Source organism: Zootermopsis nevadensis, unplaced genomic scaffold (genome assembly GCF_977971745.1).
Source record: "Zootermopsis nevadensis isolate Lab colony 2312 unplaced genomic scaffold, Znev_1.0 Znev_ptg000014l, whole genome shotgun sequence".
NCBI classification, from domain to species: Eukaryota; Metazoa; Arthropoda; class Insecta; order Blattodea; family Termopsidae; genus Zootermopsis; species Zootermopsis nevadensis.
In genome coordinates, this window is record NW_028259146.1 from 363048 (window position 1) to 379722 (window position 16675).

General features: G+C 38.0%; 1 protein-coding gene across 3 annotated transcripts in view; it reads right to left on the reverse strand.

Moving 5' to 3' along the window:
- The window catches only part of LOC147873819 (kinesin-like protein KIF21A), a 37769-nt gene extending 21479 nt beyond the window's left edge, over positions 1 to 16290 (reverse strand). For all 3 annotated transcript variants that reach the window (XM_087348921.1, XM_087348920.1, XM_087348919.1), the window contains exons 1-10: positions 16068 to 16290; positions 15009 to 15245; positions 10691 to 10909; positions 10157 to 10321; positions 9390 to 9498; positions 7657 to 7859; positions 6261 to 6450; positions 3652 to 3849; positions 1874 to 1924; positions 1556 to 1756 (exon numbers count right to left, since the gene is read on the reverse strand). In XM_087348921.1, coding sequence (XP_087205047.1) covers positions 1556 to 1756; positions 1874 to 1924; positions 3652 to 3849; positions 6261 to 6450; positions 7657 to 7859; positions 9390 to 9498; positions 10157 to 10321; positions 10691 to 10909; positions 15009 to 15245; positions 16068 to 16256 — 1762 coding nt within the window. In that variant the 5' untranslated portion in view covers positions 16257 to 16290. The remainder of the gene's footprint in view (positions 1 to 1555; positions 1757 to 1873; positions 1925 to 3651; positions 3850 to 6260; positions 6451 to 7656; positions 7860 to 9389; positions 9499 to 10156; positions 10322 to 10690; positions 10910 to 15008; positions 15246 to 16067) is intronic.
- Positions 16291 to 16675: the final 385 nt, after the last annotated feature.

The following is a 16675-nucleotide window of genomic DNA, read 5'->3' on the forward strand; positions in this document are numbered from 1 at the left end:
ATTTTCAAAGTGTATGCAGAACGCACATTTCTTTGGCATTAGTTGCTTTGGGGAACCATAATTAAAGAAAATTGAGCTACATTAAAGAAAATACCATACATAACATTTTTATCAAAAACAGTAAAGCGCAATCTGAATTTGTTTCTACAAATGGGAGAGTACTGTTGTTTTGAAAGAATACAATACTGTCAGACATTAAAATTAAAAGCACAAATAAACATACAAAAACTGTATCAGTGCTCTGAAAAAAGAACAAGTGGTGGTTTTAAAAAGGGGGCCTGAGTAACAACAATGGAGTGATAGTTCCTCTGCACTGCAAGCAAATTATTTTGCTACTCACTTGCCGATTAACGAGCAAACTTCTTTCTGATGGGAAATTCATAAGAAAATATTTTCAACACACAGCGCAAGAAATATGTTCAAAAAAGAATTTTTTCCTCACATTATAAGTTTGTCTGTGCAACAATGATATTAGTAGTGACTTACTTAATGAACTCAGAAACAAAGCAAAACAATTTGAAAGCTTTTGTTTAGTACTGATGAGAGTAATGACACAAACAATATTGCTCAGTTATTATGCGTTACTTGCACGAAGCACATGGGAAAAATGCATTATGGGCTGGTCACATCTATCCGTCTGTCCAGTTGATTACACCTGAGAACCACTGGATGGACTGGAAAGAAATCTGGTACGGAGGTTGTGCCATTCTGCAGAATGTCAAAATCGTACTTATGAATGTTCCAATAGTAGTCATAAAAAAGACATAGAAAATCGTGAGGTACACACACACAGTAGGCCACTGTGGTGCTGCAAGCTGGTGGCCAACTTGAGAACTACTTAAATATGAATTCATTACTTTTCAATGATTACCATAATTACCATGGTTATGCATTATTTGAATATTTTCCTTGGTTACCATGATAACCATGGTTCATACTGATATAAGTGGAGAATCAGCTGAAGTGTTCATATATGTTAGGCCATATTAGTTCAGGTTGTGTTAAGAGAAGTCCATTTAGGAAAGGTTAGGTTAGCTTAAAACCACATGGAGTATGCAAGCACATTTGTAAGTTACGCTTGCCTGTGTGTGTGGATGTGTGCATGCCAACCCACTTACACACACTACAAAACAACTAAAACTGTCAACCTCCTATTTTGGTTTGTTACTGCAGCAGAATGAAATCAGTTTTCATCTTTTCCTCATATAATAAATCACCCTCCTTATGTAGCCAAAACACATAATTAAAATTACAGATAAAGAAAATGAGAAAACAATATATGTTCCTACCTCATCACTGTTCAGCCAAAGTTAATGTTACAGACTAATCTGGAGACATATGAGTTATTCCCCCTAAGTTCCTACAAATTAACATGCACAGGGAAAAATTTTAAATCTCTCAACAGATTCTGACACGGGACAGAAAAGAAATGCAGGGAACTCGCAAACAAAAGTGTGGTGAGAGTATGCAATTAAGTGTTTAATGTTTTATGAATTTCTATGATACTATCTCCAGTCAGAATGAAGCAGTCTGTTTGCTTTTATCAATTACTCACTGAAGGACAAAAGAACAGTATCACGCTCCTCTTGAGTGGCTCTGATTCGTTCATGTAAAAGCTGAAGTTTGTCCTCGTAGTGTTGTCGCATAAACTGGATTCGCTTCTGAGACCGTTCCAGTTCCTCTATCAGCTTCTGTTTGATGTTGATCTCTGAGGTCAACTCCGCCAGCTCCAAACCGTAACGTGCAGTTTCTTCATCTGAAAAGTTACCACAGACGTAATTCAAATGTTTCATTTATAATTGTAATACACATAACAAATCATGAAAAATTATGGATGCTTTGAGCCCAAAGTTTGAATAAATGGAATGCTTACCTTTATCCTCTGTGTCTGTGTCGCTGTCACTGTCTTCTTCATTTTCACCAGCTGCAATAATAAATAAAAATATTCAATCATCAAAATTAAAAGTAATATGACAATTTAAAGACATAATAATGGAATGAGAGGGAAATTCTTTTGTAACCCAAAATACAATAGAAAAACAAAAATACGCAAAACATATTCTAAATACAGGACATGCATATAATACAATAAACGAAACAATGGACATATTAAAAATAGTACAAAACAAAAAACATAGGAATACAATAGAAAAATATTACATACAACAAACATATAAACAAAACATTTGTCTAAATGACAATAACATATTCCTTAATAACCCCATCTTCAATGCACTACAGATCATTAACCCCAACCCCGACAGCCACCTTTCACTTACTCCTTCCACAAGCAACCACAGTCAGTATTGACCCACACCTATACGATGACAGTCGTACTTCTGGACATATCGGAACATACAATCAATCCTACATCTAAGGTATGTTTTATTTGTTTTTATTTATATCTTACTGCTACTTTTATCTATAATTTATATATTTTGCATTTTATTCTCTAAATTCTTTTATAAATTCTTTCAAATTCTTTAGTGTTTCTTTCAATCTTCTACTTACAGACCGATATGTACATCTGATTAAATTTAAGAAAAGACAACACCTCGCCCAAATTCGAAAAACAAATGGCATAAAACATCACCAAATGGAATAATATTTGAGTTTTAAGTTCGAAAATCTTATACACCTGAAGATGGTTTTATAAAAACTGAAACATGTTGTGTAAAGGATGTTCCAAAGTGTAAATCGATCAATCGATATGGAACATCAATAATATTTTATTATCTTAATTATAAGAAATTTTAAATATTGTGATAAGACGGATGAAAATAAATAATTGTTAAACAAAAATAAGAAAAATATATGTAGTGACAAGTAACCTTTGGTTTGAAAATTAAAGTAATATTTATCATCATATTGTGTTAAATACTCGAGTTAAAGTATCTTCATTATTCTAAAAGGATTCTTTAAATGAATGACCTCAACCAGTGGTCCATGAACTGCTGGTGGTCAGTGACTGTAGTTGAACTGCAAATTATAGTCAGCATTATAATAACACAACAGAAAAATCACATTTTTCTGATTAGTTACTTTTACATTTCCTGTCGATCATCAAACCACTTGTGTTTAACATTTCTTTCTCTTTCTGGCCAAGCGGGAAGGAAAGAGTATTGGAGCCAGTCAATGCATACCTCAAAAATGGGAAAATACAAACATACAAACACATAACAAATTATCTTTGTGGATTATTTTTTTAAATGCAAACATTCAGTGAAAGTTATTATGGCATCTAATTAAAGTAAAACCACATAAACATACTGATTTTATATTGTAAATAAAAATGTGTTAATATGCTAGTATTTAGTAGGTTTGGAGACTCTTATTTGTGGGACAGACAGGATACCTATCAGTCCTGAGGAAATACATGACTGTTTTATTGGTCCGTGACTCAGCAAAGATGAAGAAGCACTACACTAAGACATGCATTCCAAGCGTGGGAACATTTGTAAGAATCATGATTACAGATGTTTCAGAGGTCCTTGCTGCCTCCATCATCTGATTGATGAGTCTCTTGATGATGGACACAGCAAATACCTCTGAAACATCAGTAAACTTCTACCAGACTACATGGTGCATCTACCCAGAAGACAGCCATCCTTAGACTGACCGCCATGAAAACCTCAGATCCTACATACTAACCCTTCTCTTCACTATCAGTATTATCACTTTCACCCTCTGCATCATCTTCCACACCATTTTTCTTGCCATCATCACCTTCCCCTTGCTGGCCTCTACTGCTTCTAGACAGCAGTTCCATGTCCTTTTGTAGCCCTTTCTTTGCTTCAGCAATCAGGCTGCCCACAGAAGATGTATCGCCTAGTGCTATGTCAAAATTGCCTGCCAACAGAACATTTATAATATTAATTACATTTCTCTCAATTACCTAACAGTGCAGGAAAACACAGATGAGTAAATTATAAAAGATTTATCTAGAGTAATGCAGTGAACCAATCACTTGCCACACCAACATAAGGAGCAATGTTACTAGAAGATCAGCAGGCAACTCACCTGTCATGGCCACATGAGGACTAAGTGGGACTCGTGCAGGAAAACATGAAGACGCCCTCCGCAGCTGCTGACACATGTTAACAACTTGTAATGCCAAACTTGGCCATTTCCTCTTTCCATCTTCCTTTCTCCCTACCTTTTCCTTTCTCTTTCCCTTCCTGTGACACTTGCCTTCCTGCTGCTGGCGTGGTCAGTTCTTTCAGACCTAAACTCTGTGTGCATTCTTAGTGGTTCGAAAATCTGTGCTGCTCTGGTTAAGTTACTCTGCCCGGCATACGCTACCTCGGCATATACGGTTCCCACTGTGGCTGTCTGGTCATCCATCTGACCTAATTTTATGGAGGCTACCATTTTGTGTTTCCTCCTGTACTGAAAGGATCCTCAAGTTTCATTTTGTGCTTGAGTTTGTTGCCTTTTTGGGTATGTTATTCTGATTAAAACATTGTAATATAGTATTTGTTGTCAAGGATTTAACATTCTGTTTCATATTAAACCTTTATTGATGTACGGTTGTCGCACTGAATTTGGGACATACGAATTATTGTTTGGGCTGAGTTAGAAACTGTGAGTAATCGTATAGCATGTCTTCCCCATTGATCCTACCCTTCTCTCCCCTTCATTATCCTATTATTCAAGTGAGGATTCATCTATAAGGCCCTTGTAATGACTGTCAGCCTATTGCATATGCCTCCATGACTGTGTCTCCTCAGGACAGAAAACTTCTGGCCTTTGAACTTTGACTGTCTTGCTCTCTCATTTGGCCTGGAAAGGTTTAGGTCATATCATGAACACGTTGAATTTGACCTTGAAACCAACAATCAGGCCCAAAAGTGGTGTCTTCTGCACCACCATCAGCTCGGTACAATAGCTCACCGGGTAATCAAACTTTTGCCATTTAAGTTTGCGGTTCATCATATTCATGGCACTCAAAATGTTGTTACTGACACCCTTTCTCCTTTGGTTGCTCCTATTTTACTAGATTTTTCATGCTGCATTTCGATACTAGCTCTCATCAGAGGTCGGACGATACTCTAAGGCTGTCTAAGTCTGACAGTCATGAGACCATACTCGGGTATTCTATCTCAAAAGACATTCTCCAACATAAAGCCCGTATGCTGGGTTCAGATATTGCTAGCCAACCTCTTGAAAAGTTATTCATTGATTTTGTTGGTAAATTTCCCAATTCATAGTCTATCAACTCTTAAGCTCTCATGTGTATCAAAGCCTTTTTCCATGTTTGTATGGATATATCCACTGCGAGAGGCATCAACTGTAATGGCTATTAAATCCCTGAACCTGAATTTTGGTGTTTGTGATATTTTGGTTTCTTATAATGTAAACCGATTTGTAGTTTCCATAACATGTGTTTCTCAAGAGGCAATCGCCATGTTACTGCACCCCTCTCATGTGAAAAAATTCAACAGGAATCAGAGCCATTCTTATCACCTACCACCATCAGAGTCAATCCCACTGGGATAGAAAAATTTTGTAGTTACAAATTGTTCTTAATTCTGACAGCCATGATTCTAATAGGTTAACTTCCTTACTTACACTCAAAAGTCTCCTTTGTTGGCTCTTTGGTCCATTATCTCTTCCTGAGTGGAAAACGGATATATCCAGACCTGACCAGTGCCTCACATGTAGAAATCACATATATACACCCAGAGCTTACGAGATGTTCCAACAGACCAATTTCTCTGCCATAAGAAGTTGTATGCCATGACAGATGACTCTAATGTTCAGAGGAAGTATTTGTAGTACCACAGAGTGTAACAGATGGCAGGACTTTTGTGTTACGAGATTGCAGGAACTAAAGTTATATGTAAATGTCACATGGCAACAATGTTTTTTAAAGTTTCATATCTTCAAGATGATTTTGATACTTGAGGCAATATTTTTCAATTTTTAGCAACAATAACACTGTGCAAAAGTAATTTTAAGTAAACACTTTTATTTACTTCAATTTACTTTGGAACATAAATGACAACCCCCACGACATCCAAATCTCGTGATCACCAAGTGTGTGGAAATGGGTAGATCTAAGTGGGAAGACATTCGGAAGCCAATGTAATTAAACTGGACTCTGTGCAGTTACAGCAGAACATAAGTGAAATGAGTGAAAGAAAGAAGAATATAATGACTCAAATACAAGAGAAATTTTGGAATGTTCAGAGCATCGACATGTTATGACAGCTCACCTAGAGGCAAATTGACTGACAAACTCAGACACTTCAGTTTACCTGCTTGTATCCAGCCACCAACAGCCCTTTCAGCCAGAAGGTGGGTGTTCATACTGCTGAGCACATCGATCGTTTCTTGCATGGCCTTTACTCTAGTTCTCAGATTGTTATTTTCTGTCTGCAGCATAGTATTTTCATGAAACATGTCATTTACGGTCTCAACGCCATCTTCGTCGAGCATCCTTTTGCCCTAAACAAAAAACAACTTTGTGAATCACACATACTACGCAACACTACATTCTTACATGCTTATGTTTACTTTTCCACAAAAAACAAAACTGTACTTTCACTATACAGGATATACACAAAAGAATGGTGCAACTGTGACTGGTGACTCATTTTTGGACATGTTGGAAAGCTGGTTGTTACCCCAACTGAATACCAATTATGACGATTACATTCTACAACTGGACGGAGCCACGAGGCAGATGAGGATCAGATAAATCTTGAAAGTAAAATCTTCCCATCAAATGACAAAATGCAAATTTCAGCAGTCAGTTTGCAATAAAATGTATTATAACATGGAAAAACACTGTCGCATTATGTGCAAAGAAATCAAAAGAAGTTCCATTTGTTCAGATTGTTAGAATTGTATGTTCTCAACAATACAGACCCCTTCAATCTAACTGTAGATTCAAAACACACACGTGACAACAAAAAAATATATCAGAAAATTACAGTCCAAATATTAGAGAAGACTATGCACTTTCTGGAATTTATTCTTTCTGAATTTCCTTGCAGCGTATCACTTCCCGAGTGAAACATCGGGAACATTTGTGGCCACTGTTCCTAAGGAATAACTTCTTTGAAAATACTTTATTTTTGTATTAGATTGCAATAAATATTTAATGGGGGGCCAGTAACAATGCCTTATTCTAACCCTCTCTTTCCAATAGTTAGTATCTATAATATTCAAGAACCACTAGGTCTTGTATTACACACCTTCAGTCTCTAAGAATTCCACTTATTTCAATGTACATTACACCAGATCCAATTTATTTTATCTTAATTTAAAACTGTAAGACTTATGAGAGATTTCTGGTTCTCATGTTGGTGAGTATGAAGAGGACAACATTCTGCTGGGAATCATCCTGTAGAAGTTGACTGATGTTTCAGAGGTGCTTACTGACTCCATCATCAGGGTGATCATCCTGCTTGATGCAATATCCCAGAAGACTGTCATCTTCATTTATAGGACTTATAATGGACTGAAGCAGTTTTAATGTCCCTTTGAATACATTTATCTGAACACATGACACAAAACAAGGTCCGACTTCATTTTAAAACTGCTGCACTCAATCATACACTGGAAAGGAACATAATTTCATGCATGTCTGAGAAGATGTGAAAGGTTTGGTTCAATAACTGCTACTGATAATGTAACTTTGAAATAAACCTGTTTGTATTCCAGCAGTTCCAGCTGCAACTGCTGTATCTCTTGTCGTAAGAGAACGATGGTCCGAGATGATTTATCCTGATTTATGGCAACCCTGTTCTTGATATTTCGTGCCCTGTTAGCATAATTGAGCGTATTCAGTGTTTCAATGAAGTCACAATCACTGGGTGACACACATGCTATCATTATTGTTCGGCTGTTACCTGCAAACAGTCGAGCATTGTTCATTTCTATGATTTCATATATCATTCAGATAATAGATCAGATTACTGGTTACATTAAAGTTAATAACACTCACAAAAAAACTCTGTGTTCTATGAGTCATAAGTTACATTTTATTTAATGCCTTTGTTTTGAAAATAATAATTAACTACAATGGAAGGATTAGCTTGAACAGAGTAGAGTATTGGACATTATATACTAATTATAACATTTTCTTAATTTCTAATATAATAATATTCAAATTTTAATAATACATGCTGTAACCCTGGACTACTGTAAACATTTATGGTGCTCAATCTTCATTTTATGCAAGACCCACATGCTGGGCTTTTAAATCCTAGTACCCCATCCTACAAATGACCCATACGCTGGGCTTCATGCATTTCACTCACCAGAACACATTGCAAAATACATTAGATGTTCTGTTACATTTATGTTTTATGAGATTTTTTATGGCTTCAAAAGCTACCAGCACTCTTCAATATGTTACACTTTTGTGTTTTTTATGGTACACTTCAAAACACCAATGCGCTGCCCCATATAACACTCCCCACATTTTATTAGCATGCTCTTGTGTATCCCACATTCAAAACGGGCGTGACAATTCACTCTGGAGGAATGCAGTGGTAAGTGACTGCTGAAATTTACCTCGAGTCAAGTCTCTCCATGGGAACACGGTAAACTCCCAGCATTTTCAGTCAAGTTTTGCAGAAGAACTAGCTGCACATTTCTATGTTCAACTGTGGCATCACATGATCTAAAGAGGAATAAGCTGTTTAGAATAGTAAGGTCCAACAGGTGGAAAAAGGTTTTTATCCATTTCCATATCTGCCATTGAACTCACTAACTCTTCATCATTATGTCTCCTTTGCCCAAGTATCCCACATGCAACTTATAGTCCTGCACAATTTGTAGCTTGAAAGCATTTCCATTTAAGTTTAAAGTTCCATGTTTGTCGTAAAAGTTGTCTTCTGTTGCTGGTGTATTATGTGTACTTATCAGCACATACACATTACATGTACCTCTGCAGACCACTGTCTTCAAGTCATCTCATGTCCTGGACCAAATATCACGTTCTATTGGTTTGTTTGGCCATGTCTTGTGTCATTCCCATTCTCTCACGTTATCTAATTTTCTGTTTAGTCAGAACAAGAAGTCATGAGAGGAAATAAAGTTATCTGTGTTCAGCTTACATCTGTGTTCTGCCCTTTTTGAAAAGCGCTTAACTGTAACGCGTGTTGTCGTATTTGTGGTAACTCATATTCCGTTTTGTCTAAAATCCATCCTTCCCTTAAGAAGTACTAAACTTTGTTCACAGCCAGATATTCAGAAGTCCTGTCTGAGCAAGAGTCGTTCAGTAAGCAGAAAGGCAGTCTGGTAATCCAAATTCTTGCTGCCATAAAAGCCAGTCTTATATCACTACATCCATAACTAACTCAGAACACATAAGAAGATAAGTTGGTTAAAAAATAGAGAGGAGGAGGAGAAGTGCAACACATGAGCATTCTTACCTCCAAGTGAGTCCTGAAGCAACCTTGTAAGCTTTGAATCTCTGTATGGCACATGAAGCGCCTTTCTTGACTTGTCACCGAGAGCTGATATCACATTTCCCAAAGCCAACTGTAAAAGCAAAGTCAAAAAATGCACAAAGAATTGTGACGGGCCTATAATTAATTCTGAATATATGAAACATGAAAGTTATACCAGAAAAGTAAAGACATGCAACCAAAATTTAATCAAACACTGACCAAAGTCCACAATCTTCTCAATGGTGAATTACAATAACCCTTGCATTTTGAAATAGTGAAGGCTAGCAGCTTAGATACTGGTAGTTAAAATAAATTTATAAAAGTATTTCACACACTTGATAACGTGCAGAACTATAAGTAATAACGGTACAGATGTTCTTATAATGTGCACGAGGATGAAAAAGCTAGAAAATGTAAGAATAGCATAATTCTAGTTCATGTGTTCTGTTATTGCATCCAAATTTTGAACTTATGAATGCAAATTTTAGGGGTTATCTTACAAATCTTGTCAGTCAGTCGGTACAGATAACACAATGAAGATAAGTCTAGCTGAATTATCTTGAAAACCATAAGACTTATGGAAACAGCATATTTAGCATAAAATGCATGTTTCTATACAGATTTTGTTAAAGAAATGTACAAGTAATTATTCTGGATGTAAAGAGCAACAAGATCTCACAGCATCATGACCCAGAAGGCCTGAATCAACATACAGATAAAATTATTATATGGTACAAATAAAAACTTACGAGACCACAGTTTATTGAGATTCCCTCTTTTGCACGTTCACCAGTGGCTCCGGTCCTCTTCAGGCGTTCTGACCCTGCTAGGTCAACAAAATGGAATTTGGCTGAAAGGGTTTCAAACTCACTAGATGGATCAGTTGCTACCACACAGTCCCCATCATCTACATTCTGAAACAAAGTAAATAAATGCAAGAACTGTACTAGCACCGGCAACAAATTTAAAATTCTTTTGACGTGGGCTGGTGAGCACAGGCAGACTGAATCTCTTTGTCTGATTTGCCACTGAGGACACTGCAACTACTGACTTGCTGGAAAGATTTGAGTGATGAGTCTCTCTCCACCAGAACAGAGGAAGACCCGAGAAGATTAGCACTTAGGAGAAGATGCAATTCACATCATTTCTACCCCAAGTGTATTCCAGAAATGAGGTTAGTGAAATTCCATTGCAGTTCACATAATCAATTTTAGATTTAACCACAGAGATCAATTCTGGTGGCAATGAGACACACCTCAGCACTCTGAGCAGCAGGTACTCACTTCCACTTTCACCATCCATTGTTGTTTAATGTGAAGTGTGAATATTGCATGTGAGCGTGAAGACTGAGAATTCATCTGGGTGCTGGCCGTTGTCCTCGAGAGTGCTCCCATGCGCAAGCACTGAAGAGCATCCTCAGCCGACATGATGGGCTTCATAGTTACTCCCATTACATAAATGCCTCCAGAAGCATCTTCGTGGATTTTAATTCCGCCCTTCCCCTGAAATTAAAGAATCTGAATGTTAATTAAAACACCCCAAAGCAATGAACATTGCAGTTGAGTATTGGGAATTCCTGGGTTACCTATCAGCCAGGAGTACAGATGTCCTGAGACAAGTACTTTATGCTCAACCTCAGTCCTTCAAGGCAACACCTCACACTAAGCCACAACCACTTCCTTCCATCATGTGTGCCTATGGCTTTCAGAAATAAGCCACGATGACTTTCGCATGTTCTCAAACATTCAGCGTGCACTGCAATTGGCATATTCATTTTGAATGTCTGAGAGTGTAAGGGTTCCCTTACAAAGATCTGGAAGAGACAATTAACTGAGCAAGGGTGGAGAGTGCAGCCTGCCTCTTTGCTGGATGCTGCTTAGCAATTCCCAGCATTGTCACTTTAGTCCTGAAGATGAAGACATGATACTTCTCCAAAAAGTTGGCTTTTATTGGCTAGTCCACATAGCAAAAGAACCAAATACAACATCTTCAACATTGTCAATGCAGTGAAAACCTAAAATCTCACATAGTACAGACTACGTTCACGTACGATCTAAAACAGACGATGCTCATCACCGTGGATGAAGACCAGCAGCTGCTGACTGACGAAGGTGGTCAAGCAGATAGTTTGGGTGGGAAGACAAACACCAGGCTTTGCTTAGTCTGTATCCTTCCATCTTTGTCTTAATAGGCTATCTTCACTTTATGTTCCATCATAGGCCAGTCACCAGTGTCAGGCTAACGTTGAAGTAAATATTGCATTAGAGTTAAAATCCTGAGGTCTGCATCTCTTTGTCTTGTATGTTGTACTTGCACAAACACTAATTAAAATGGGGCACGCGTATAATATACAACTACGAGGTGCGATCGAAAGGTTTCCAGACTGTGCGTATAAAAACCCGTACACTTATCTCAGGTATTAAATTCATCCATCACCCTCGAATTAGTTCCCCTGGGAGTGAACACAACGATCCCAGCGCCGCTGCCAAGCCTGGAAGCATCCCTGGAAATCTTTCTTTGTCAGCCTGTCAAGCACCATCTGCGATTCTGCCTGAATCTCTTCTATCATCTCAAATCTCCTTCCCTTTAGCTGAATTTTCATCTTTGGCATGATGAAGAAGTCACACGGAGCTTAGAAAGGAAGTTGGGGTCGGTTCTTGCAAGATCTTTGAGCTCCTGACAAACGAGAAGTCGATTCTGCTTCTGGTGCTCAGACAGGATGCGTCGCATGTGGAGTTCTTCCTTTAGAATCAGCTGACAGGTCCCATAGCCTATCCCAACAATGTCGCACAAGTCGTTGATGGTACGACGTCGATCTTCGTGAATGGCCTGCCGAATCTTCGTAACATTTTCGGGCGTTGTACTCGAAGATGATCGTCCAGAACACTCGTCATCATCGACAGAGGTTCGGCCATTTTTAAAACGTGAATGCCACACAAAAGTTTGTGCACGACCCATTGCAGACTCCCCAAATGCTTGCTTTAGCATTTCATAGGTTTCCGTAGCCGTTTTGGCGAGTCTTTGGCAAAATTTGATGTACACTCTTTGTTCATGAAAATCCGCCATTCCGAAATCGCAGGAGGGTCGGTGTAATGCACTACCAAAACGCCCGTAACTAAGAAACAAATGCTAATTCGATGATGCCGGCTGGCACACTGATTCACTATGAATGTAGGCCGCACCCCCTAGCGGCAGAAGCTCGTACTACATCTGGTTCGCCCTCTATTGACACAGTCTTGAAACTTTCCGATCGCACCTCGTATATGTTTTAAAACTTCTATGTGGAACTCATACCAGAAATGGATATTGAAGCAAGCAGATCATCATATTTAAAACAAAACATCTAACTGTTGTTTCTCTGTAAATCTCATCAAGTCCAGTAACTTGTCGTTAACAAGCAATATGTAAATCTCAGTATTATCGTTCATATTATTACCATATTATGTCACATTAGTGAGGAGAGAACTGTGAGGGTGGCGGTTACTTACTCTATTTTTCCATTATTTGTTGTTTGCTGACATTCTAACTTTTGTGTTCAAATCTGACTGCAGACAAATAGTTTTATTTGTTAAACCTTAGAAGCATTTTTGTTTTTGTTAAACCTTAGAAGCATTTTTGTTTTTGTAAAATACTCAAATTACTTATACAAAATACGATTCAATATATTTGCCCTTAAAGTGACTCGTTTTAAGGCCTGACATCTGTAATTAGATATCCAGAATCTGTGAGCCTCAACCATGGATCTCATTTGTCGGCATGGACTCAATTATAAATCAAACATTACACTGAGATCAACCAACGTCACCGTTAACCAAATTTAATTAAATTCATCGTGGGTTACATTTGTGATTTCTGACTTGTTATTTGAATTGCACATCAGTAGACCTATGGTTGTTGATGTAAATGAGAAACACAAATGATTTTGTATAGCATACTTTGAGTCACCCAGTGTATTTTGTCCATTTATGTTCGCCAGTCAATCTTCTATAATATAGCTGACATATCAGGTTTGAACCATTACCAACAAAAATTCTGTCCATGAACAAGTCATCACTCTTGTTGAAGATGGCAGGCTAAGTGCTAGTGCTAGAGGTGGACAGTATAGTGGACCAGGGCGCACAGCAAGAGCATGAGTACAGAAATATCATGTAGATGGACAACTATAAAGATGTCGAGGAACCGGGTAATGGCGCATTCCAGCGTAGCTCAGGAAGCTGTGTTAGCAGCCGAAGCTCAAAGGAACCTTTTCGCCAGTGCAAGCACGTTTGAGGCTGCTACCGGCATTGCCGGAGAGAACGGCGTAGCTGGTTGCTTTGAGACTAAAATACACTGGTCAGTGAAGGCTGTAATTAGCGATGAACATAAACTAAACCGCCCAGCATTTGCCGAAGGCAGCGTGGATCACCAGTCGGATGTCATTTTCTCTGATAACTCTACATTCAGCTCTGCAAATGATGGGCCGGTTCTAGTTTACGGACCATGAAGGAAACCTGTCCTGACCTCCCTCTAAGAAAAAGAGATGATCTTTTGACCCTTGTCTTAGCAACTTCAGATGAAGTTGCTTCACCTCAGCATTATGTGCAATCTATAACTGAGTCCACGTGAAGATGAATGAGATCCATGGTTGGGGCTCAGAGATTCTGAACATCTTACTGAAAATGTCAGCTCTTAAAAGAATCCTGTACAAGGGCCAGAATATCAAAGTATATTTTGAGTCTGTAGCACGTAGATGAATAATATACAAGAGAAAAATTCCAACAATTATTTTTACAAATACAACACAATCATTAAAAGAAAAAATGCAGACATCAGGATCAAAATTCATACACGTAATCTCCATTCCAACAATAACTCTCTTCCCTAGAGAACTGACTATGACGGACCATGGACGACTGAGCAGAGACAGACAGAAACATAAATTCTCATTTTTCCTAAAATAAGCAGACATATTGGTGTCTTTGTTTAAAGGCCATCAGGAATAAGTCATCGTAGTTAATGGAAGATACAAAAAAAAGTCACATACAAACAAATACAAAAAGATTACGAATGATCGGAGTTATGATGTCAGCTGTACATTTACGTTACTTCTGGTTTGGCACTTAAAAAAATTCATGCGCCTGGTTTCTATTGTACAGAGTATACGAGTATAATCAACAGTGTACAACGCAAAAGGCACCTTGCTGAACCAAGAGACAGACCACATAATTGTGATATTCCTAGACACTTTTCAGGAACTTGACTGTTCTACTACTACTACTACTACATACTAAGCATTACATTCTTCTGGTATGGCAACTCTGCACCTATTGTCTACTCTTCTTTGAAAAACTGAACACCTTAAAAAGTAAGTTTACAACTTTTTTTCAGAATCAGACTCCAATTTTAGAAATACAATGTTATTAGTGTTACTAAAATATCAACCTGAATCACTTCATGTAAACAGACATAATAAATGTTTGTGAAATAAGATGTGAACGCCATGAGAGATAGTGGACGAATATGATCAGTAAATCTGACTGAATTGATTCACACCACACGGAGTCCTTGCTACACCGCACCTTGTTTAAATCTTCAACAGACCTTTTTTATATTCACCCTTACCGCATATTGTCCCCTTGAATGATCAAATAAATCAATAATATCTTCATTGTACAGTTCCATAAACTGTGCTACTATTTTGAATTCTGGCGCTGGCTGACCAGCTTCCTGAGCCTGGTTTGCGCGGTTCTGAATTCCATGGAAGAGGTGACGTATTGCCCGTGGGACGATTCCAATCTGCTCCGACTCGACTTCCACATCAAATCCGGTGCCCATAGTATATGTTTTTCCAGATCCTGTCTGCAAAACAAATATAAAACAAACATATGAGATCTGAGGTTTTCGTGGTAGTGAGGATGATAACGTTCTTCTGAATTTTGGCACAATGTAGGCTCGGTGCCAAAACAAAGAAAAACAACGTAATAAAACAAACATATCACAACATGATGATGACATTCTTCTGGGTTGTTGTGCTGTGAATTCTGGTAGACATCTATGCTACCTCCACTATCATCGCCCTGATGATGAAGGCAGAAAGGACCTCTGAAATGTTAGTAAACTACCAAATTACACGGCGCAACAACCCAGAAGGCAGCCGTCTTCAGACTCCCCGCAGCAGAAACCTCAAATCCTACATATCATAACATACTAATGACAAAACATGTTTTTCACAGAAGATACTGTTCAAAACCAAGAATTCAACCAGAATAATATTTTGATTGTGTCCTTGGACGCAACACCATGTAGTCTTTGAGGTGCTTCCCAGCGTTTAGAAGGAATCTACTGCCTACTTTCAATCTGATGTGGAAATGGGGTTGCTATTTGGACATAACCCTGATAAGGTAGGCATCACTCAGAAAAACAAGAATGCGTGAACTGCAGCAGAAGACACGTAGCTATTACTAACAAGATGCAGACACAACAAACAAGGCTCTGACACACACACAGGAGGCCCATGAGTTACAAATGCAGAATGTGTGGTGTAGCCAGATTTATGTATGACGCAGAGTCCATGAGGATAAAGAAAACGAATTCTGAAATGTAGGTTACTTTAATCTAAAGTGATAAACACAGTCTGTGAAGAATTTCCCAAAAAATGCTTTCATAATAACAAATTCTCACCTGTCCATATGCCAAAACAGTTGCATTGTAACCTTCGAGAGATCCGTTCACAAGAGCTTCTACACAGGTTGTGTACACATCCTCTTGCTGGACATTCGTGTCAAAGACATAATCATATGTGAAGGCCTTGTCTGAGCCCAGCGTCACCTGGGGTTTGCCTGGCGTAACACTGGTACAAATCCGACACATGTCGATGAGTTCCCGTGCTATCTGCGGTCTGATCCTGTAACAATGAACAGATGAATTTCGTTTCAACTACTGAAGTTCTGAAATTTAAAATAATGACGATGTGACACATAATATTATTTCTGGTACTTGTGGGTTATTGGGACACATCGCTTTAAAAATAGGTTAGGTTAGTTGTAATTTATTTAAATAAAATATAATAACTTTCAAGTATGTGTCATTTATCCACACACATTAACCTAACCTAACCTAACCTACTTTTAAAGTGATGTGTGCTGATAACTCACAAGTACCTTATTTTTGAACACAGTTGCTTAAAGGAGTAGAAAAGAAAATTATGGAGGAGCTAAGATTTAAAGTCTGAAAAAAAACTTTGTTGTTCTCCAATCGGTTTAGAAAAATGAATAACATACATTCACCAT